This window comes from Neofelis nebulosa, chromosome 14 (assembly GCF_028018385.1).
Source record: "Neofelis nebulosa isolate mNeoNeb1 chromosome 14, mNeoNeb1.pri, whole genome shotgun sequence".
In the NCBI taxonomy this organism is placed as follows: Eukaryota; Metazoa; Chordata; class Mammalia; order Carnivora; family Felidae; genus Neofelis; species Neofelis nebulosa.
In genome coordinates this window covers 7,911,208-7,934,671 of record NC_080795.1, presented here as the reverse complement: position 1 = coordinate 7,934,671, position 23,464 = coordinate 7,911,208, and the positions used below count along the sequence as shown (strand labels likewise).

Below are 23,464 nucleotides of genomic sequence, written 5' to 3'. Positions count from 1 at the left end.
GTAGTGAAATAACTATACCAAAAAGTTCTGCTCTGCGTGGCAATTTATTCTGGGAAATCCATTCTTGAGTCATCAAAAAAGAAAATGGGAACATATTTCCAATGGCATATCTGATGACAAATCGTTCCAAAAATTTGGGGGAATGGACACTCTTTTATTTTTCTTTAAATAGGGGCTTTATATGTCTGAGCCTCCCCAGATGGGATATTTTTAGCAATCTTCTGTGCATAAGAGTAGTTAAAGCCTCAGGAGTGGCTTTGCTAGACCTTAAGGAAGATGAGAAGAGGGCTGAGGAAGGAACATCGAGAATCACCAACATTTCAGCATGAGAAGAGGAAGAGGTCCCACCCAGAGAGAGAAAAGGGAGAATACAGAAAGGCAGAAAGAGACATCACACCCCTACTTGCAGCCAGAAAAATCAAATGGGAGAATAGTGCAGAGGCCATTGAACTTGGGAAGGAGCAACTTCTTTACATTGTCAGGAGTTAATTCAGCAGCAGTGGTTATCTTATTTGTTACTAAGGTGCCGCCACTGAGCAGGTGATTTCTGTACAGCCCTCACCACAACCACCAGCCTTTAGATGAGGAAGGTTAGGTTGCATAGAACTTGATGAATCTGTCTATGATAATATTCATTTATTCATTCAGTAAAAAGCAAAACAAAACCATGATGTGATCTCTACTCTGAAGGAACTGACACTTCAATTTTTCTGCTTTTGAATGAATAAGGAAAAGGGAAAGACGAGACGACGAGGAAGAGGGGCAACCTGGGTGGCTCTGTTGGTTAAGCATTCGACTCTTGATCTTGGCACAGGTCATGAGCTCATGGTTTGTGAGCTTGAGCCCCACATGGGGCTCTGTGCTGACAGCCTGCTTGGGATTCTCTCTCTCCCTTTCTCTCTCTGGGTGTTCTTCCCCTGTTCACGCTCTCATTCTCTCTCTCTTTCTTTCCCTCAAAATAAATAAACTTTAAAAAAAAGAGGAAGAGAGAGAGAGGGAAAGGGGGAAAAATCGAAGTTTTGATTTTTGTCTTGCACAATTTTGGCGTGATGGCAGACAGAATGAAAATGGTCTCAGAAAAGATATGAAGGACAGGGAGAGGAGATGGAGTGATGTCCCATAAATGAAGTAAAAAGTAATGGATTTTGGGGCGCCTGGGTGGCTCAGTCGGTTAAGCATCTGACTTCAGCTCAGGTCATGATCTCACGGTCTGTGAGTTCAAGCCCCGCGTCGGGCTCTGTGCTGGCAGTTTGGAGCCTGGAGCATGCTTTGGATTCTGTGTCTCCCTCTCCCTCTGCCCCTCCCCTGCTCACGCTCTGACTCTGTCTTTCAATAATAAATAAATGTTAAAAAAAAAAAAAAAGGAATGGATTTATAAAGCACAGTGGACATTTAAGCCCCGGGAAAAAATGTAGGGATGTCTTTTGGGGACAGTGGCAAGGATGCAAGTTGCAAATACAGATAGATTCTGATTTTCAGGAGAAGGGTCAGAGTTTATGTCTCTTGTTTGTCTGTGAGATGGAAAGGCAGTGAGGGTTCTCATTATGTAAAGGGTCAATGCCAACCAGTTTTCGGCAGGGCTGGTCATATATAGAGAATTGGAACCAGAAATGAAGATTTTAAAGACAGGAATAATTCAACTTAATCATTTGGGTGGTTCTTGGCTTTTGATCCTCTTTTTTTTTAATTTTTAATATTTATTTATTTTTGAGAGCAAGAGAGAAAGAGACAGAGCATGAGCAGGGGAAGGGAGGAGAGAGAAGGAGACAGAATCTGAAGCAGGCTCCAGGCTCTGAGCTGTCAGCACAGAGCCCGACGCAGGGCTTGAACTCACAGACTGTGAGATCATGACCCAAGCTGAAGTCAGGCGCTTAACAGACTGAGCCACCCAGGCGCCCTGTGTTTTGAGCCTCGTACTCAACATGTAGTAGGTGCCACCGTGTTTTGGCTCTACTGAATAACCACAGTAGTTCCTTTGCAAGACTTCTCCAGCAGTCCTGGTTTCCTGCGTGCATGTGCGTTCTCAGGGTGACCATTGCTTGTCTCTGGTCTTTTTTCATGCTTACTCCGATTGTCTGAAAAATGCAGACTTGTCCGAAAGTCTTTCAAGACCCGGTTACTGTTTGTAGACCTGCTCTGGGCACAGATCCTTCTGAGAAGCTTTCAGGTGCTGCCCTACGAGGGTGCGTCTTTCTTTTGGAAATCTGTCAAAGAAATTCAATGCACACCTGGAGTAGTTGCCAATCTCATACTCACTGATCAACCGGCATGTCGGACAGGACTCTTCTCAGGCGGCGGAGTATTTCACTAGTCAGTTCTCCTTTCAATATTCTTTGCCCATTATGCCGCCATTTGCTGGATATTCTAATGTACTGGTGCATTTTTGTTTATGGTTTACCGAGACGCTTGTTTCTTTGTTCTTTGCTTTCAAAATGAAGTTTTAATAATTAATATTGTCATTTAGTGCAAAAAAACACTTTTTAAAAGTTATTATTTTTCGTTGTTACAGGATATTTCATTGTAAGGATATTCTGTAGCTTTTTCCAATTTTTCCTGTTCTAAACATCTTCGTATATACATTTTAGGATATTTGTCCAGTTTAGTACGTTCAGTATTTTTTTTTTAGTTGATTTTTGGACAATTGTATTTCTCCTTTAAGAGAAGTAATGGATATATGTGTATCTATGTATGTGTGTGTATAGATATAAATATAGATATGGATATAGATATAGATATATCTATCTTTCCTTGGTTCACTTCCTTATCAATTATCTCTCTTTTTCTCTCTCTCTTTAATGAAACTTAGAAAGTATTTCCCATCGGGGCGCCTGGGTGGCTCAGTTGGTTAAGCGTCTGACTCCAGCTCAGGTCATGATCTCGCGGTTGTGAGCTCGAGCCCCACGCCACGCTCTGTGCTGACAGCTCAGAGCCTGGAGCCTGCTTTGGATCCTGTGTCTCCTCCTCTCTCTGCCCATCCCCTGCTTGTGCTCTGTCTCTCCCTGTCTCTCAAAAATAAATAAATAAATAAATGTAAAAAAAAAAGAAAATATTTCCCATCTCAGGTGACAGGAGCATACTATTTTCGTAGTTGAACTTTTCTCAGGGCTATATCTTTAATCTGTATGATCAATTTGGAGGTAAGAGGTGACCCTGTTGGTGAGCTGGTTATTCTAAGACCATCTATTGAAGAGGGCATCCTTTTTCTACTGATTTAAAATTATCATATATTAAGTTCATTTATATAAAATATAAGATTCTGTTTCTGAACTTTTAAATATATCCTTGTGCTGGTAGTACACTGTTATTGTTACTTATAACAGGTTGGGAGGGCAAGTTCCATCAATACTCTTATTTAAAAACCAAATACTTGATTACTATAATGCTTTTATTCTTCCAGATCAACTTTATAATCATTTTGTCAAGCTTTATAAAATATGTTTGTGGCTCTATTTTGAGTTGTATTTTGTTTCTAGATTAATCAGAGGCAAATTGCAGTCTTCACCAAATTAAGTTTTCTAATTCAGGAATATGGTATATTTTTCTTTCTTTCTTTTATTTTTTTCGTGTTATTTATTTTTGAGACAGAGACAGAGCGTGAGCGGGGGAGGGGCAGCGAGAGAGGGAGACACAGAATCTGAAAGAGGCTCCAGGCTCCGAGCTGTCAGCACAGAGCCCGGCGTGGGGCTCGAACCCACAAACCACGAGATCATGACCTGAGCTGAAGTTGGACACTTGACCGACTGAGCCACCCAGATGCTCCTGGTATGTTTTCTTTAAAAAAAAAAAAATTCCCCTTAAATATACATGTTACTTGTTTTCAGATTATAACAATACCCACTCATTGTAGAGAATATAGAAAAGACATGAATCGCCCTTTCTTTTTCTCCTTGTTTTTGAAACCCAGGTAGGAAGTTGAGCTAATCATCCTCATGGCTGAGCTAATTATAGATCCCTGGTCCATGGAATGCTCAGAGGAAGCTAACTGCTGTCACAGACAACCCCAACTGTCAGTAGCTCAACCCAGTAGAAGTTTATATTTTGCTTGCTTCCGTTTTGAGTCAGGCAAAGTGAGGTAAGGACTCTGTTCATCCAGGGACCCCACCTCCTTCCCTGCTGTGACTTCCTTCCCAACCCCAATACCAACCATGTATTTTTACATTCAGCACATGTTACTATTATAGTCATAAGGAGCACTCTAATAAATTACTCTGAAAAGAAATGAATTTTTGAAATTTATATCATTGGTCTTTCTAATAGTAGTATCTTTCTATTTGATTTTGGTAGTAGTTTCTACACATATCATCACAGCATATGCTGTAGTTCCCTTTGATAAAGGAAGGCTTTTATAAGCCACTAGACCTCTGGCCAAACTGTACAGAAAAACAAAATTTCCTTAAAACAAACAGACAAAAGAATGTTTTAAGGAAAACAATCATATAAAGCATAAACCCTAATTTTGTAGAAGAATCAGCCATTTAGACACTTTAAAACAATTTTTTTTAATGTGTGTTTATTTTTGAGAGAGAGAGAGAGAGACAGACTGTGAGTGAGGGAGGGGTAGAGAGAGAGAGGCAGATACAGAATGTGAAGCAGGCTCCAGGCTCTGAGCTGTCAGCACAGAGCCCCATGCGGGGCTCGAACCCACGAACCGTGACATCATGGCCTGAGCTGAAGTCGGACGCTTAACCGACTGAGCCACCCAGATGACCCCACTTCATCTTTTTTAAAGCATTTTTGTTCGCTGACAGTTTTTCCTTTTATTAATGTTTATTATTTAGATTTTTACCCTCTTTGTGATCTGAAACATCTTTGCTTTTATAGTGGTTCTAGAGAAACATTCTGTAGCATGTTTCAGAAATAAACAAATGAAATACACTTAGAAATTGATATAGTTTCATTTTAAACTTATTTCAGATTTGACAGAACTCAGCTTCATTTACTTTCAGGTTTCAATCACTTTGTCTCGAGACTATGCCTGAGAATATGGCCTTCCGCCACCTTCCTGTCTCAGACCCACAACGACTGCTCTCTTCTTGCACTTAGAAAGAATCAGGAACTCAGACTTCTGTTAAAATGACCACAGTGTACTTTATTTAATGATTTTGGTACCTTGTGTTGCAATAAAATAAAAAAAAAAATCTACAAAATCCAAATATATAAAATTTCAAGTTTTCTTTTTTTTTTTTTAAGTTTTACAAGAAAAAATCATGTAACCAAGGAAATTTGTTCATTATGAAGCACTACTTTCCACTTCATTTCATCACAAATTGCAACTTACTTAACAGACCAAAATAACTATGGTTTTATAGTACATCAAATACACCACACACTGTGCTTTCAACTAGAGCACGTGGGACCGCGGCCCGAGACGGCGGCCTCCAGCCAATAAAGACACTCTTACAATCCGAATGCTAAAGGAATGTTTGGATACATGGAGTTTGAATATATATATTTACAGGAAGGAAAAGAATTTCGTAACTAGTTTGATTCTTCATTTCAAATAAAATTCCAAATACATTTGTACAATGTTTACAAAGTAAAAGCACAAGAACCGCCAAGGTTATCATTTGGGTCCAGGCACTGTGCTCGTCCTGGGGGAAATGTCTACACCGTTCCCTAAACACACACGTGGGGTCTCTCGGACCTTATTTCTCTAGTGGTCATGGGAGAGAGAAACACAGGAATGGCAATTTCGCACAATCAGAATGTCATGCAGAGTTGACAACAGGGAACTGAGAAATGATTGGTCCCTTCTCTTAGTTGATGCTCATCTGCCACCTGTTACATTTTCTTTTCAGAGATAGCTTTAACACAAACAAAAAAAATTGAACAGGGAAAGGAGCACAAAATATTTAAGGCAAATCAAGCAAATATAGAGCAGCTTTTCTTGGTGTTAAGTGGAGACGAATTTTCTTTCCTCTTTCTTTCTTTCTTTCTTTCTTTCTTTCTTTCTTTCTTTCTTTCTTTCTTTCTTTCTTTCTTTCTTTCTTTCTTCCCCAATCCAATTCAGAAACAAACAAACAGAGTTAAGGACAAGCTGCCGAGGGTGGGTTTCTTCCGTCATATATAAATTTTGGAAAATTGCTTTGCACCAAGTATCCTTTTGAAATTTGAAATGAAAAACCTGTTGGTTACAAAGTGCATGGTTTCATGTTTCTAAATGAAAGGACGGTAGCTGAGGTAGTTAGATGTGAAAACTATTTACTGAAAATAACGCAGAATGAAGGACGAATGTCAGTAGTAAAAATCCTTGCCATTTGGAAGCGGGTTTATGTTGTGCGATGGTTTAATGCTGAGCAAAACGCTCCTTTTGTTTACTTTTTATTTTTTTTACTAGATGTTCGTAGTGACACCAGAATACTAAGTTGTATTTGTTTCTAATTTGCTAGGGAGGGTGTCAGTTTCAGACAAAGTCAGTATTCCCGGTAATTTTGGGGGTAACTCATGCTTTCACCATTTCTGCATGGAAGCTATAACATAAAATGGCATCAGTGATCATTATTAGAAACCTCTGGTCTAAACCGTAAAAAGAACTCAGTAGAAACTGAGAAAAGAACCGGTAGGAAGGATGATGTCGCTCATACTCTACAACATTTTTTTTTCTTTTTTGTCTTAGCCCTAAATTCAATGTACTATTTGGTTTCAAAGGTGTGGGAACCTCTGGCTTCCTGGTTGCCCTCCTTGCTCTGAGAATGGGAAAAACCTAATGTGCATGTTCCCCTATCATCTTGCACTCCAGGTTACCAAGCTGTCTGGTAACTGAGAAGAAAAGCAGAGACAATTTAATAGAGACAAGATTCTCACCCAGCTTCCCCGCTCCTCCTGCCCCCTTCACTGAAGAGAAGCTTCAGGTGAGACCTTCAATAAGCAATTTACCGAAAGCTTCATTTTTCAACCGTCCCATACCATGTGGATATGAAAGTTTTGCGATAGTAAGATGCGAGGGGTAAGACTGGATGTAAGCAAGTTGGCAGGCATTCCTTTGGAGCAAGAGAATTTTCTGCCACATGTTTATGGGACAGAATTTACTGGAAGTGACCGTAAGAGTTGACAACTACATTTATAAAGCATCACGTATGTGATAATTACATAATGGCTGGTCCACGGCAGTACAATCACATGCATCTTTGCTAAAAAGTAGTTCTCTAAAAAAGTCTTCTATTTTGGGGAAGACTCTAGAGCCTTCCATGTGGGCTGGAAAGCCTTAAGAGTGAAGTAGGGGAGGTTCAAACTTCGTTTTCCCCGCAATTAGATGCATAGCTTCTGTCTAACAACATGTTGTCTCCACCTGTGTGTTCATCTCTTTGGTGAGGAATTTCATTTCCATCACTTCAAAGAGTTGTCCAGCTACTACGTTTAGATTCTGTTTTGTACCTTGGTGGTAAGCCTGCCAGTGATGCCTTCTCTCCCAGCGCCCCCCCTCATCCTGGCCAGCCCCCCTAGAACATGCCACACCGTATCTTATTGGCATGTCCCTGAATCCAGTCCTGTTAACTTCAGTTTTCTTGCACAGAAACAAACGATATGGATATTTCCCTTCAGGAACAAGGATATTCTGATGCACTTTGGGTTTGAAAAATATTGATGCGTGGAACTTGGGGGAAAAAAGTCAGAGAAATCCAAATCATTTTGACTGGCTCACTATACTCATATTTTGAGTCTAAAAAAAAGGTGTTTGTCTTAAGTCTGGCATGGCAACATAAACATTTTTTTTTAATGGATCAGGCAATTGCCTAGGTTAAATTCATGCTCCAGAAAGCTTAATACCATGCATTAGAAATGTATAACCAATGTGAAATTTTAAGCTAAACCACTGGCAACTAGATTGTAGAATCCAGAAGAGATTATGTTGAACGTGTCCTTTATGTAGTTCTAGGCACAACATGATTTTAAACCCATTTATCAAGATAAACTTTCTGAAACCTTATTTCGTGTTTTTAAGAGCATGCATTTTTTTTTTTGCAAAAGAATATAATTATTAACTAAGGGCACAATGACAGTATTTATGTACATAACTTTTCCTTGTGAAGTCACAGAATTAAGACATTATCTGAATTGTTAGTATAGTTTAATGGGTATATTCCTACATTACAATATTACTGCCACGACTGAAAAGTGATAAATATTTATAACCCCAAATTATGTTATTTAGCACTAGTTCTTATCCGGACTAAATATTTAAGTAAGAAAAAGCATGTGACTTTTGGGGGAAGTTGTACAGGATGTTCTCTATGGTTGTTTCCCCACCATCTCCTGCGTCCTATAGTTGAATACTCAGATCTATGCATGTATGAGGATACATGTATATCAATATATAGCCGAAGCCCTTGTGTAAACACTTCTCTGAAAATCTTAACATTTATTTATAATCTGAAAAGAAACCAATTCAGAAGTTCCAGGCATAAATAAGGCTTTACATTCTTTTATTGGGTAGTAGAGGGAGGGATGTGTCATCTAAGAGTCAAAAAAGAACTTCACCGGAAACAACACAAAATCTAATCTCAATACCGATTAAAAATTTTCCCTCCTGGTAGTGGGTTCCAGAACACCGCTTGGCAATCGTGAGTCCTGAACTCAGGTATCAGGCAGGCATTCTGGAAAATGTAGTTTGGGGATGAGGCATGCAAACTCTTTAGGCATCAGAAGGAGCCCAGTCTTTTGGATATATTTAATAACTCTATCATAAAATTCAGCTTGGCTACGAGGGAAATCGTCCTTCCGTACGAAGCTTCTCAGTGTTTGTATGAAAGGAATTAATTTTTGTCATTAAAAAGCTGATAATTAAAAAAAAAAAAGTTCTACATAGACCTTTGAAGGAAAAGTTTCACTTCTGCTAAGTGATCACAAATACTCGTACTCTCTGCTTGGTGATTTATTGCTGTCGTGTTACTAAGCTGCCTCCACTTCCCCTCCTGTAGCCTGTTTCAGGGCTGCGCACAGGCCTCCTTTGCGCTAACACCCCTACTCAAGTGCCGACGCACTTTACCAACTTAACGCATCTTCACAAAATCACTGTGAGGTAGGTAGATAAAGATTATCTCTCGTTTACATATGGGAAAAAGGAGGCTGTGGGCGAGTTTCTGAGGCTGAAGGGACCGACCAGGAATGAGGACTCAAGGGGCGCAGATGCTAGGCCCCTGTGTGTGTTTCCACCGCTGGACCATGGCCCTTCCATCTTCTTGTCTCCAGAAAGGAGTATACTCCATAGTGTGAAAGGATACCGTTTCGTAGAATATATTTAAGTATAATTACAACAGCCATTATATTCAACTCAGGGACTTTTAGTTTTCTACCAAACCACAAGTTCCATTCAATTATTACATAATAAAAGGTAACTGGAAACAAAACAAACCAAAACACCTAAAATTTCTGTAGTTGCCAACTGATTGTCGCCTCTTGGTTGCCAGTTGACTGAAACACAGAACTAAATATCCTGTCGATAACATGACAGTAAAAAGATTTGGGAAAAGATCTGGTGAAGTCAAAAATCTCAAGGAAAAAGAAAAGCAAAGCCAAACCGGGTTGGTTTGTACACCTGCGACAGGAAGTGGCGGCGCGGTGGTCGCCAGGGCTTTCACAGGTGGGGGGCTAGCAAACTGGGTCAGCCATCCGAAGGAGCGTTTTCAAAACACAGTCAGCACAGAGCAGCGACACCCAGTGGCTGGAGGCCCTTGCTACACAGGTGGAGCATCCAATTGATTTCGGAAGCGTCTGCATGTGACGGGAGGAGGGACCCAACAAGGACATGGGCAATGCCTACCCCACGAAGTCGTTCTAAGTTGGCGCTGAAAGGTAGCATTTGACGCGATCAAAACGCTAAGAATGTACAAAACATTTAGATTTTTCTCTGGAAATGCTCTCGTGACCTTTCGATCGCGCTCTGTGTGCCTGCTTACGGTCAGTGCCTCGGAACGGGTTCTGCAACATAAACTCACAGAAGAGAAAATCGGTCGGAATAACTTGCCTGTTTTCCTGTCCAGCCTCAGAATAGAAAATGAGGTAAGCACCCAATTTGATGAAATACACACACTCACTAGTCCAGAGCCAAGTCAGATGAAACAAGGGAGGAAACGTCCCTAATTAGTCACAAACACAAGAGTCATACCACTATCTCAAACTTTCTTTCTGGAGAGTGAACTTTCCTTTGACATTTTCTCTTTTTTTCCGTTTTCTGGGACTACAAAGACAGCACTACTCTTTCACTGTGTATAACCAGTCAGTCCTTGGCAATCAGAACGACATCAATAAACCAAACCAAGTATGCATTTTGTATAATTTGGGAAAAATAGCTTTTACTTCTGTCCACACCGCAACATGCACCACGAAATAACTGCATTGAGTAGTTTAAATGATTTTTCTGCTTCAAAGATCTAAGAAGTCCTTGCAATGGAAACTTCCTACTTGAAGAATAAAAAGTTAACGACTCTGTATTTCCCTTGAACTCTTCTGTCAAGTAGACTTTGTGAGCGATTAAGACCTACATGAAGAGCAGAGGGGCAAGTATAAAAGGATGGAAAAGAGCTGGATAAAAAGTTTCCTCGGCAGGAAGGAGCCAAGTGGCAGGCCTCCAGAACCGGCTCGGTGAGGGAGGTCTGTGCCTCAATCACATCGGAATACCCACCCCCCCACTCCCCTACGACAGCCTCCCAAACCTCTTCCACTCTTGGGTGTGCCAAAAGTAAATAAAAAAATCAAATAGCATTTGCTCTGCATTATTTATTCCTCTTTGCACAACAAAGAGATTGTTAGCAGCAGAATATCACCAGCAACAGATTACTGCAACAAGAAAGTTAAATGTCATTACCTACAACACCTGAGCATTTTCTGTCTATCGAGACAACACCAGACTACCAGATGAAAAACCGTATCATTCAAACATCTGGATTTTCCCAAGCAGCCAAATGTTTGACCTCACCAAGACCAAATTTACTCCTTGAGTGACCTCCTTCTTCACTTTTCATTGGGATATTGGCATTCATGTGGGCAGTCTTTATTTTTTAACAATGCCGTTGTGTCTGCTTCAGTTTGGTGAAGATGTGTCAGTAATCATCCAGAAAATTCAGATGTCGAAAGCCCCTAAGTTAAAGGAAACTTAGTCATGAGAAAAAAAAAAATCAGAGCTTTAGGGCTATCAGTACTCTAAGTGGTTTCGTGTATGGTGAGAAATTGCTTCACTGTCCACTCTCTTTTCACTTCCGTTATTCCGAAAATCATTCTCCCAAAGTTATGTTTCCAATTTGCGGATAGAGACACAGACTTGGAACGTGGAAACCTGTTTTAGTGAATTTGAACACGGAGGCTCTCGTGACATCATGACGTATTTACAATGGGATGATGAGTAAGGCCATAGTAACCCTGAATCTCGTTGCTGTTGAAATGAGGGATAATTCAATGGTTCGTGTTCTACGAGCAAGAGTACTTACAATACCTTTGAATATCTCATCTTGTAATCCATCAGAAGCTCTTGGCATGCAGAGCTAGTTAGCAGCATAGGGGCCAATGACCAAGGAGAGCTGTTCCCTTAGAGACAGAGTTAGTCTCAGACATGAAGCCCCTGGCATCTTCTCTGTCTTCTGCCTTGGCCCTTCATATATGGATGTATCTATCGTCATAGTTATGGAATAGCAGGGGGCTACCTTGAACCTCTGCTCTCTAAAAAGGCAAATATTCCTCATGAGCCACTGGTAGGCGTCCTCTTCAATCACCTTCTGTCCCAACACAGCTTATAGCCAGTCTCACTCATGAGCCTTGCTTAAGAGGAATGTTTATTGCTCCCGGGTTCCCCACGGTCAACCAACTCATTGTAGGTTTCAGAGTTGCTTTGTTGCCCATTTTGGCTTTGGAGTTCAGGAAATTAACATTTTCTTTCACGTACTAGTTTCCACTGCCTTGCAATTGAAAATAAGTCACACGGTGGTAGGCCAGTTTTTGCCATTCAATGTCAGTGCTTGAGCCAAGAGCTAGTTCTGAAAAATGACTTTTGTCATCGTGTTCAGCACGATACTGGAGCCCATAACTGAAACTATCGTTCAGTAGCTCTTGGTACATCTTGGAGATAGTCACCAAGATGATCGCTCAGGAAGGAGAAACACATCCTTGAAACACAAGAAAAAGGATCCTTGCTTCTTTTTTAAAAAATGTTTCCGTTAGGGTGCTTATCAGATAAATCTGATGGCTTTCACTCATTCATCTGGGGTTCATTCCTAAAATTGCTCTACCAAAAGGTCAGACAGAAACTTTATAAGAACAGACGGATGCCCGACTCATGCAGACTCTGGAACTACCATCTGAGGTACATTTCATTCTTCCGTTACAGCTCAAACCTTTCTTGGAAAACAGAGAAGCAAGTGGGAAAGAACCGTGATTTTTTAATTGCGAGATTACCTGTTTACTTTGAAGCAAACACTTAGGCAATCAAGAATCTCAACTTGACGATCTTCTAGCTTGTAACCCAGACGTTGCAGGGTCTCAGAAGGAGCAGGAGAGCCAATTCCACACAGTCGCCTCGGTTTGAAACTTGCCGGGTCACCACCCAGGGAAGACAGGAACCAAATTACTGAATAGTTCCATCCGTGCAGATTTTTACCTCCGAAACTGAATTACAGATTCAATTTTTAGAAATTGGTTTTCACACTGCTGACAACAGTAGCCTCAACAAATGAAGGGCGGCCACTGTACTCAGATCAATCATTAAAGAGATGACAATGACATTTTTTTTTTTCATTTCCAAACACATGTAGATTTGTATCCATTGAACACGAGTCTCTGTGACCCAGTACCTATTCTCCGAGCTACACAAGCCCCAGGAATCCATTGACTTTTTTCCTTTACCACCTTTCTTAATTTCTTTCTTTCTTTCAAAGCAGCGCTTCCCGGAAAAAACAAATGAAGCGGATGAATATTCATAGCATGAATGATGAGGCAGCAGTTAGCACGAATTCCTTAGTGCTCCTACTTTCACAGAGGTCTTTCTCTTCAGGCCTGGGCACAGCACGGCAGGAAGTGCTCTTTCCGACTCACTGATTAATTTCCCCTTGCTTGGCTACAACATTACAAGTCAAGAGTTTGCAAGATTAAAGGGTCTGTTGCATTACTTAACGCAAATCACCTTCGGTAAAGCTTGACAAGTTCCAAGATGTTTCTGTAAAAAAAAGAAGGGAATCGATACCATCAGCAATATACACCTTTGTGACAGTCGAGGCTCACATTTCTGAGTGACTGGCTCGTCCCCCTTCCCTTTTCTCGTAGCGGGAGAGATTTAGTCGTCTTCACGGGGCACCGAGAGCCTCTGATTCACACCAAGGGAAATGTTTCACCCCAGACTTCAAAACGTATTCCAGCGATCCACTTCCTTTTCTATGTACAATACATTAGAGAGCTTAGTAAGGAAAGTTGAATATTTTACTTCTTTGAAAGAAGGATATGAAATGACAATTCTTTGACCAGCTGACAGATCTCCTTCGGTTACCTGACGAGTGCTACTGCTCCTAATCGGAATAGAATAAGAACCTACAGTGGTTGGGGGGTGGGGGAGGGGGATAGAAAGCCCGGGTCAAAGGTTAATTGCTAAGTTAACAGCAGTACCCCACACACCCAAACTGCAGTGCTCCTTTTCCAGAATCGCGATGGATTGAAATGCTGACGTTGAGTGAGACGTGTTCTACTGGTTTGTAACCAAAATAGGAATTTCTCACAATGAGAGAAACCTGAGCTATATTTCCAATTCACTTAAGGGTGTTGTAGAACTCACTGATAAATGAATTACTTTGAAATAATGAAGAGTGTTGATCTGATACAACTCCATACCAGAATGCCACTAGAACAGTTAAATTAAATTAGCTCAAACGCCCAGCATCTCCATTTGTTAATATTTGTAGCACTTAACTGAAATAAGAATTTGATTAGTTCCATTTTAATGCAAATCAAGCCATAGAGAGAGGAGAGGGTCACTGGCTTAATTTGATAGATGGGAGTATAATAAAAACAAGAAACCTTACATTTTCTGAAATTCTAATAACAGCGTTAGGTGACAGGCTTTAATAACAACACAAGAGAACATTTTGTGTTGGTACTGGACTGGTAATATTTGCACATCAAGTTGATTAATTAGTTTTGATGTTGATCTGTTTTATTATCAGGATCTTTGCTCTGCAAACATCGTATCAGTAACTATACTCTTCTTGGCTGGTGCAACGGCTGAGATAGCAGCGATCGCGGTAATGGACTACTCTTGGTGGCATGAACCTAGAAATCCTACCTTAGACCTCCCACCATTATGAGGTCAACTGTTTTATTGATGCTTGATGGGACTCACCAAAGAATTCTTCGAATTATTCTGTGCTCATACAAATTAATATGTGTTTTCTCTTCCCTTAAAGAACAAATGGGTTTAGGCATTCCCTAACTGGAATTATTTCACTTACAGAAAATTAGTTATGCAAGTTAATAGTTATCTTTAAACGATACACCCCTTACATCTGCGGAAAGCCAACCACTTGGCCGTATTGCGGGGAGAGACTCAGTTTGGGTGCTGTGCCAGCACTGAGTATCCAAATGAGGTGAGTCTGGCCATCCTGACCCATGAATGTAATGTTGCTCTTCTGGGCGCAGGAAGTATGGCTTTTGACCAACCTCTCAGGTTGCAATAGCTGAGTTTTAGGCCTGGAAATTTGTTATTCTTAAAAAACTACTTTGCTGGAAACATGTCGTATGCACTAAGGATGTTTCCTGAAGATTATTAGAAAAGTCTTCAGACGTGTTAGAGGCATCCGAATGTCGTGCATCTTTTCTTTAAATTTTATTGATTTGAGTGTTCTCTACACCCAACATGAGGCTCGAACTCATGACCCCGAGATCAAGAGTCAGATGCTCCACAGACTGAGCCAGGTTGGTGCCCCTGTCATGCCTCTCCTTTAAAGGAATTCGGATATGATTGTTTTGAGTCAAGTGCCATGTGCCAAAAAAGTGTTTCAACTTCTCTTTGCTGCGCTGTGACCTTGATTTAAAGACATCCAGTGTTGGAGAGGCACAAAAACCAATTATAAAATTACTTTTCTCTTTATAGATAGTCAGCCATTGTTGATTTATCTTTATGTTGATATCCTTACCTTCTGTTTGTCACTGTGTGTGGCAGTTGTTTGCTGTGAGGCTTAACATCATATAATATGGAGGAATCTATGTGTCTTTATTGCTCTGGTGTAGAATGAACTGTAGATATTACACATAGAAGCTGTGCAGTAGAGCAAAAAAGAGTTAAAGTCAGAAGACTCCTATTCTGCTACTAACAACCAGAGCGTAAGCTGCTGGAATGTGAGACTCCTTCTGTACTTGGCCTAGTGATGCTCGTCCTGTGGAGCATGCTTATGGGACAGATAATTGAAGGAATCCTGATTACACAAATCACCTGATCTCTTTGGACCTTGATTGTCTCATCTATAAAAGAAATGTATTGACACAACTCTTAGGTCTATTTTAGACACTATTTTCTACAAAAATTAGTGACTTCTAATTTAGCATATCGTCAGAAAGATCTGCTTAAATCTTACCAAAGTAGGAAGAGAGAAGATTGTATTTTTCATACATTAAAGTCAGATTGATCACTGCGTCATTTTCTAAAATAAACACCAAGATTGAGACAATTTGGGGTTTATTACTGGCTACTTTTTTAGCATCGATTCCAACAACATCGCTTACGACTTAAAATACAATGTCATTGAATGGCTTTTGACTGTCCTCCTGTAGAACTCAGACAGGTTACATCAAAAGTGAGGAAGGAAAGGGCACGTCAAGTATTTTACAATAAGTTCAACAAATAGTGGGTGAACATTTGCTTTATTCTTTACATCTAACCTTTCACTCCAAGGAAAGCTGCCTCAATTTATATGACGGGTCAAGCCAATGGCATAATAGTGTCAAATTTTGGGAACTGCAAGGCATACAATGTAGAGGAAAATTATGGCAATGGGATAGAATCATGTCACTTCAAAGGTCTGTTGATCTGTCTTTCCTCCCTTCCTCCCTCTCTTCCTCTTTCCCTCCCTTCCTTCTTGCTCTCTTTCCTTCTCTCTCTGGGTGTCAGAGTAAGTACTGGGGTTTAGTTATTTCTCAGATGACAGCATAGAATGACATGTATAGAATACAAGAGAAGAACTATCAGGTTAGCGTCTATTTATCTCCTCCTTAAACGTACAGTAGGGCCATGGAAGAGGACAGTTGTCTAGAATGGAAGAATAGCACTTATGTATCTACCATTTTTATTTTTAACTTTTCATTTTGGAAGACCTCTTTGACTTCCAAATGAAACTTGCTCTGGGAAATTTCATCATCAGACCATGATTTTGTTTCACCTGAAGGCTTACCAAATCAGAAGTAGATTTGGGTGGTAAAATGTTCCTTGGTCCTCTCAAAAAATCTGCAGTAGTTAAAAAGTGTTACGAGTCGTGTTCAATTCTCAGCTCCACGGCTTCCTAGCTGTGGGACCTTTGGCAATTTTAGTATCGCCGAGCTTAAGTTTTGCCATCTGTAAATGGTACTTAATTCATAGATAGTTGGGTGGATTAAGTGAAATCGCACAGGCAAAGCTCTTTAGCACAGCACTGGGTACACGGTAAGCTCCCCGTCGTGGTAAGTTACCATCAATATGGGAACTGAGCTGCAAGAAAATCTAAGTGTAACAAAAATCACCGAAGCAAAAATTGGAGTTTGCCAAGTGTTTCTGACATATTATGGTCAGGATACTATTTGTGTGAGTAAAATATTTTAGCAAAAACAATTGGACATTTCAGGGACATCCAACCATCCCTCACGGAGCAGAACATAGGCCACAACAGGTTGACTAAAGTTTTCCATTTCTGGATTCGACCATGGCATGCGATATAACAGAAGTCTGATTTCTTTTCTTATGGAGTCTAGAGAAAGAGCTACAGATGGATGATCAAACAACGTGATGCCTTAAACACTCAAGGGAGAGCTTCTGAACCCCTCATTTCTGTGGGCAAATGGCTGTTTGCCATTTCTTCCATTTTGGCTTTCCGCTGTGAGCGCAGCCTGTGTTCGAGCTAGCCTAATTGCTACAATTAACAAAATTAAATGGCTCATTGTGTTTTTATACAATTCCGCCCACATTCTGCGGAGTTTCACTGTCGAATGAGTAATCCTGTTGAGACTGTTGATCACAGGCACACGCTAGTCTTCCTGTGTGCCCATTTCTAGGAGGGCGACTGGACAGGACATGCGTGCCCAGAGAAAGCTCTACCGTGGACAGTGCAGCCCCTCTGAGTGAGCAGAGGAGACGCAACCCAATGGCCGAGCTCACTTCATAGCCTGATACACGTCAGGGCCGGAGACTTGGAAATGGAGGTAAGGTGCTGGTGGGGGGGGGGGGTGGGCGCGAGAAGGGAATGGCCCATCCTTAGCCATATTGGAATGCCCCAGCTTCAGATGGGGAAGAGGGGGGTTTTGAGTCACAAGCTGGCAGAAGCAACCGTTTTGCTTGTTTTCAGGAGTGACACCGGATTGCTGAAGCTAAAGGGACGTGAACTGATGTGCTTCCATCGCTGGATGTATAGAAACAACCACCTCAGTTCTGCTGTGCATTTCAACCATCCTTCAAGCTATACTTCTGAAAGACAGTCTGAGCTGTTTGTAAACAGGCTTTAAGGAATTCTCCTTAGAAACATAAAAATGCAGGCATATCATCCAAGCTTTATATAGAAACAGTAATGGCTAATGGCGAAGATGTAGGGGACTGCAGAGAAGCACATATGTAGTCTAGAAAATGGTTCATTAGGAAAAAAAAATGGATCCTCGTCTACACATTGGGGGAGAACTCGCTCCACTCAATGGCATTTGGCGCGTTTAAAGGCAAGCGTGCAATCTTGCACAATTCCTGGTGAGGACACAAGAGTTTTTCTTCGCTCAGTTCGATCGGTTTGGAGAAAGGAACTTTGAAATGATTCAAAACTATTCTACTCAGCTGCTTAAAAGATGAAATCTTTCCGGAGTGAGACAGCTTATTCAAGCTGAAAGCGTTAAATTGCACCTGGGTATTTCCCACAACATCACAAGGATGTTGACGTCTTATAGACAGGGACTGTCAGCTCGGGCCAAAAAGGAGAAGGAAAATATTTGGTCAGTGCTATCACGTCGCTTATGCATAGAGCAAAAATAAATCGGGCATTTAGGAATTAAGCATATATACTTCATTATACTTTACTCTTCAGGTTATCTTTGTATTTTATATTGTGCTAATACTCGAATTGCATGTGCTTGCCAAGTCAGTAAGAGAATTTCTTTCGTTCGTTGTGAGTAGTAACTGAGCGTCTGCAAAGTCAGTGTCACCGAACTAGCCGGTACATAGTTAAGTAGGACAGCGTCAACGGCTAAGGGAATTGAAAAGACAAGAGTCATTATGGGGGACCAAACTGTGACTTACATGGAAAAAATTTGTTTTCTTCCACGCGAATACTTAAAAGTCTCAGTATGTGAAGCTACGTATGTTCTTTAATCTTACATGAGGTTTCAGGTCGAAATGCTAATTTGAAAGTGAAAGAAAGGTATAACATTTTCTTTTAGAAAATTTTATGGTCCAGTGCAAAAAGGGAATGCTAAGCGCAGGACCCCTTCCCCGGCCAAGAATCCGAGTAGACTCAGGCACAGGAAGTCTGATCCCACAAAGAACCCAGCACTTCCAATCTGGACGCTAACCAGAGTATTGTTCTTTTTTGGATTCTCCAGTTACTGTCCGTGGAGGGTTTCACGGCAGATTGAAAATGAAATCTTAGGAAGAACTAAAACACAAGCACAAAAATCCAACTTTGTTCCTTTGTACATTGACAATGTCTCTTTAAATCCTAATACTTTAAACTCTCTGTTATCTGTGTATCTAGCATCTAATAACAGTTCTTGTCAGCGCACAGTCTGAGGGCCCTGCTGTGCTCTTCTCAATCATGGAAACAAGATTAAGTCATGCTTTTCCTGGGAGGTTGAGGGTTTTGGTTCTTGGGATCTGAAGAAAGTTTGGAATTTGTGGTGGAGATGTCATTTACTTAGCAAGAATTTTTGACTAAAACATCACACTCTTCAAGTATGTTGGACGACAGAGTATTCCCAGTATTTGGGAAATCACGGAAAGATGCAGATTTCTTATGCCCTCCTAAAACTGCATTCTGACCTCCAGGACGAAGCACAGTACATCACTGTTGATTCACATAGCACTCATTTTGACTCTTAACGTGGTAAAGGAGGGATCAAATTGAGAAATAACTCAGGACTTACATGACTGAGGAGTGGTGGGGCCTGCTGAGTTTGTGTCGATTGACGCTGTAATTGTGATCTGTTATTTACTCGTGAAATCAAAGGTACAGTTCAGCTGAGCCATTCAGTTTCCAAAGATCATCACTTACAAGTCTTCCTGGAAATAACGAAGCTAATAACTCATGGTCCTGCACAAAGATGAAGAGTTTTTGCCAATGTAATCACGTTTTCCTTCCACGATGGGGGGGCGCAATGTTTTCACCAGTCACTGACAAGAAGAGCGTCTTCCTGGGCCTTTGCTGGCGACCGGGTAAACTTTTCACATCTGGACAAAAGATCATTGTTTTTTAGTGGCAATCTTGCTTGGAGGATGAAATCATGGAGTACTAGGGAAGCACGTCAAGCGATAAAAAGTCATCTATTTTGAAAACATTGCTCTGGGGCTTTGTACCAAAAGAAGTCCTAGGTTGAGCGCTCTGCCATTTCCTGTGGATGTCACGGGGACAGCAGTCTCTGTATGACCCACCCATTACAGGTGGTGGCTCCAGAACTTGACTATTTTAAGTGGATTGGACAGTCCAGATAACCGAGCAATGAAGTTAAACAGACCTTTCCCCTCTCTCGCTCTCTCTCTCTCTGTCTCTCTCTCTCTTTTTAGTGACTTGGACTAATATTTAATATATCACTTGGGTTAATATAAAACCAGGGAAGGAAGTTTAAGACATCTTCCACTGTGGTCAGGTTCGTGATAATGGATGGATGAAAGTAATCATTTACAGCTTTCACATCCTGGGAAACGTTGGCCAGTCTTGACAAGCCCTTTCTAGGTAAGCTGATTCTCTCGTCACCTGATATTCTGATAGCACCCCTGGCCAGGTTCCTGGGGGCACCAACACTGAAAAGTAGGGTGATCTTCCAAGAGACAGGTGTTCTCAATCCGCTGAGGCAGGCTGATGGAATTTGTGGACCAGTTTCGGACATCCCAAGGAATGATGACGCTTAAAGTATTTTAAACGATTCCAGGTCTATAAAAAAAGTGATGATGCCTACATGTATACCCTATATTTTTTTATTACAAAAATATTGAAATAATCCATGAGTTATTCCACTCTGCACCAACTATAAAAAAATACTATCAAAGTTTGACCGGCACTTTTAATGCAACAAAAAGCACCATGACCGAGGACACTGGGAACAGAAAGCAGGGAACGTTTACTTGCTGTACGGAGGTATTTAAAACCCAGAAGTTTGTTGTAAGAGTGCGACTTTACAAACGATTCAAATACAAATCTTAGCTGGATCGAGTGATAAGCCCTCAATCAGTTGGGAAGGGTTTTCTCGTAGCATGGTCACTGCATCGTCTGCTCATACTTACTAGAAAGGGTCCCAAAGCCTCTAAAAGACACATCACTTTGACCTTGGATTGGGGGGGTGGGGGTGGGGAAAGTCTGTACACAGTGGGGAACTTGATGGTGCACTCTCACGTCCGCGTTTGGGCGGCGTAGGGGGGGGGGGGCTCAGGCCACTCGTTCTCAGGTGTTTGGGACTTGCACGTCAGTCCTGTGGTTGGACGGTGTTTGGCACTAGGTGGGTGTGGCCCGGCACGTGCTCACACGGAGCCACGCTTTTCCGCATCTTGTAACATCCGGGTCAGCCTGTCCCTCTTCTGCCCCTGCACTTACATGCCAGTGTGAGCCGCACAGGCCGGGAAATCTGACGCTCGTTTTGCCTTGTTTTTCCCGTGCTTCCTCTTCAGGGATTTATTACACTTCTGCAACTGAATACTGACTCGCGATCACCATTTCGTGTACCTCCCGAACTTCTCGAGCTCCTTGGCCTTGTCAAAAGCCACAGATGCGCTGCATAGGATTTCTGGCAGAAAGGATGTTCTCAACGGAAACTTTAAACTAAAAGACAAATCCTGAAATGTGTGGAAAACGAACCATTCCATTGATTCTAATACACATGTAAACAACAGTTGAGTTTGCTGTCCACTGGGTAGGATTTTCACACATGGTGTCAGTTTCCGAATGAGAATGGTCTATGATTTCTTTTCTAAGTGGTACTATTTGTGTTTTTTTTCCTGGAGTCTTGAGGGATATGTTCTCTCTCTCTCTCTGTTTTTATATTCAGAATCAGAGCTTTGCATCAAGAAAAATCACCTAAGCTGTTTTGACAGAGGACTGGTGCCGTGTGTGTATTAGCAGGTGTGTGTGTGTGCGTGTGTGTGTGTGTGTGTGACTGAATAGATTTTTCTGCAAAGATCAGTTGACTCCATCAAAACACCCTATTGATTGGAGGCAACATTTTCCGTGATAATTGTACCCTCTGGTGGACACGCTGAGAGTGGACAGGAGGGCTGGTAGCAACGAGAAGTCCTACTAAGCCGCCATGTTCCCTTCAGCTGCTGTTTGGAAAGGAGACCACAGCAGGGCAGCCAGCTGATGGGCGGTCACACTAAGCGCATTACAGCTCTCTGCCCTGGTCTAGGACGGAGTTTCATTATTGCCACGGCCCCGCTGTCACCCCTTCACCTGGAGGTTGTGGCCCCTCCAAAGCCTTCTATTTTATAAAGTGGTTTCATACTCCAGCCGCTCCTGAATAAGGGCATCATCTTTGTACTGCAGCCTTGGAGGAGACGGGGAACATTCAAAGGCTAAGATGGCCTTCCGGAGGCTTCGGTCCAAAACGTGTCTCTCCCACGCTGGGTACCTATTCCTGAACAGGTCAATTTTAATGACAGATTCTTCAATCCGTGGTGGGCGAGACGATGGGGTGGACGGGGCCGTGGGCCTCACCTGAAAGACAGGGACGCACCCGTCCCGCTCTGCAAATTTCTGGTCGCGGTCGCTGGCGACACTGCGGTTGTTGGAGATGGACCGGAGCGTGCTCGTGGCCACCTCTGGAGGCAGAGTGAAGGCGGCGACTGGGTCCTCACAAGCACAGCTTGGTGACTGCCCGAACCTGGGTCCGTTGGGGTGAAAGAAGGCATAATACATCAGCATAAAAACGACGCCAGTTAAAAAGCTGCTGAACACCACACACAGCGCCGGGATGGCAAACGCGTCTGCGATCTGGGGAGCCTTGTAGAGGTACCAGAGGGCACTCAAGGCTGTATTTTCCAAAAGAATCACAAAGTAGTAAATGAAGAGCCTACAGCGAGTCCTGCCTTCCTTGACGTTGAACCAGCTGAAAATGTAGATGATCCCCACCACCATGTCGAACACAATCTCTTCCCATTTGGTGATACAGAATTCTGTCTCACAGTGTACGATCCAGAAGGTCATGATGCACCAGTGGAGGACGATGAAGATCCCGAAGTAGAGCTGGAAAACCGAGGCGAAGAGGGCGAAGGTGATGACTCTGGCGGCAATGGTGAAGAAGTGCCAGCAGAACTGGATGACGACGGCCATGTAGCTGATGGGCTTCTTGTCGTCTCGAGAGTCCCGGAGGGCCTTCTGGTAAGAGGCCAGGGCCCAAGCCAAAGACACGAGGGAGGCCGCCGCAGTGAAACCTATGAAGGCAAAAGGGAAGACATTCTGTCAAAAGTGAGATGCAGTGCTGTCCCCTGAAGATGTCACGTGGAGCTGGGAGCTCGGGACAGGCTAACCGTGACATCAGCAAAGCTGTCCGTTTCTTTGAGGTTCGGTTGGGCTAAACGCTCATGGGGGTCCTACTGTGTGTCTTTGGTGGGCCCCAGTCGTATGGAGAAGTCATGCAGTACAAAGGGAATGCTGCTCAAAACCAGAGAGGGGTGTGGGATCTGGAAATGGGGTGGCGGGGTGGGGGTAACTTTCCATGTGCTGGAAATAAACTAAGGAGGTAGTTTTGTGCAGTGGGAAAATAAACACGGACCGGGGAGGCTGACAGAACTGGGCTGCTGTTTCAACTCTGTATGACTCTGGACAATCACTTCAACTGGCGCCCTCATCTGCAAAGTGGGTGATCTCCAAGGTTCCGGGCGGCTTTGAGATTCTGTGGCTGAAAGGGATAAATAATCACCAGAAACTGGGGGGCGGGGAGGGGGGGAGACAGCCGGTTTACCTTCCTGCTTCTGAACAAGAATGAAGGCACTTCACTCACAAAAGAAAGTTCACTCTTTCTTACAGATAGGAGTCCATAAAACCTTCTTGGCAATGTTTCCTGTGGCCCCTGGTATGCAGTTTGTCCTAATAGAACCCAAATGTAATTCTCCCCATAGCTTCTGTCT

The 23,464-nt window shown here is 42.2% G+C and overlaps 1 protein-coding gene across 2 annotated transcripts in view; it reads right to left on the bottom strand.

Moving 5' to 3' along the window:
- Nucleotides 1-8,406: 8,406 nt before the first annotated feature.
- The window catches only part of XKR4 (XK related 4), a 431,927-nt gene continuing 416,869 nt past the window's right edge, over nucleotides 8,407-23,464 (bottom strand). The window contains exons 3-4 of one of the 2 annotated variants that reach the window (XR_009253618.1): nucleotides 19,276-22,768; nucleotides 8,407-13,141 (exon numbers count right to left, since the gene is read on the bottom strand). Coding sequence is in view for 1 of the 2 variants with exons in the window: in XM_058699586.1 (XP_058555569.1) it covers nucleotides 21,822-22,768 (947 nt within the window). In the remaining variant the exon portion in view is untranslated. Of the gene's footprint in view, nucleotides 13,142-18,945; nucleotides 22,769-23,464 lie in introns of those variants that run through there. The other variant, XM_058699586.1, reaches the window with a different exon arrangement.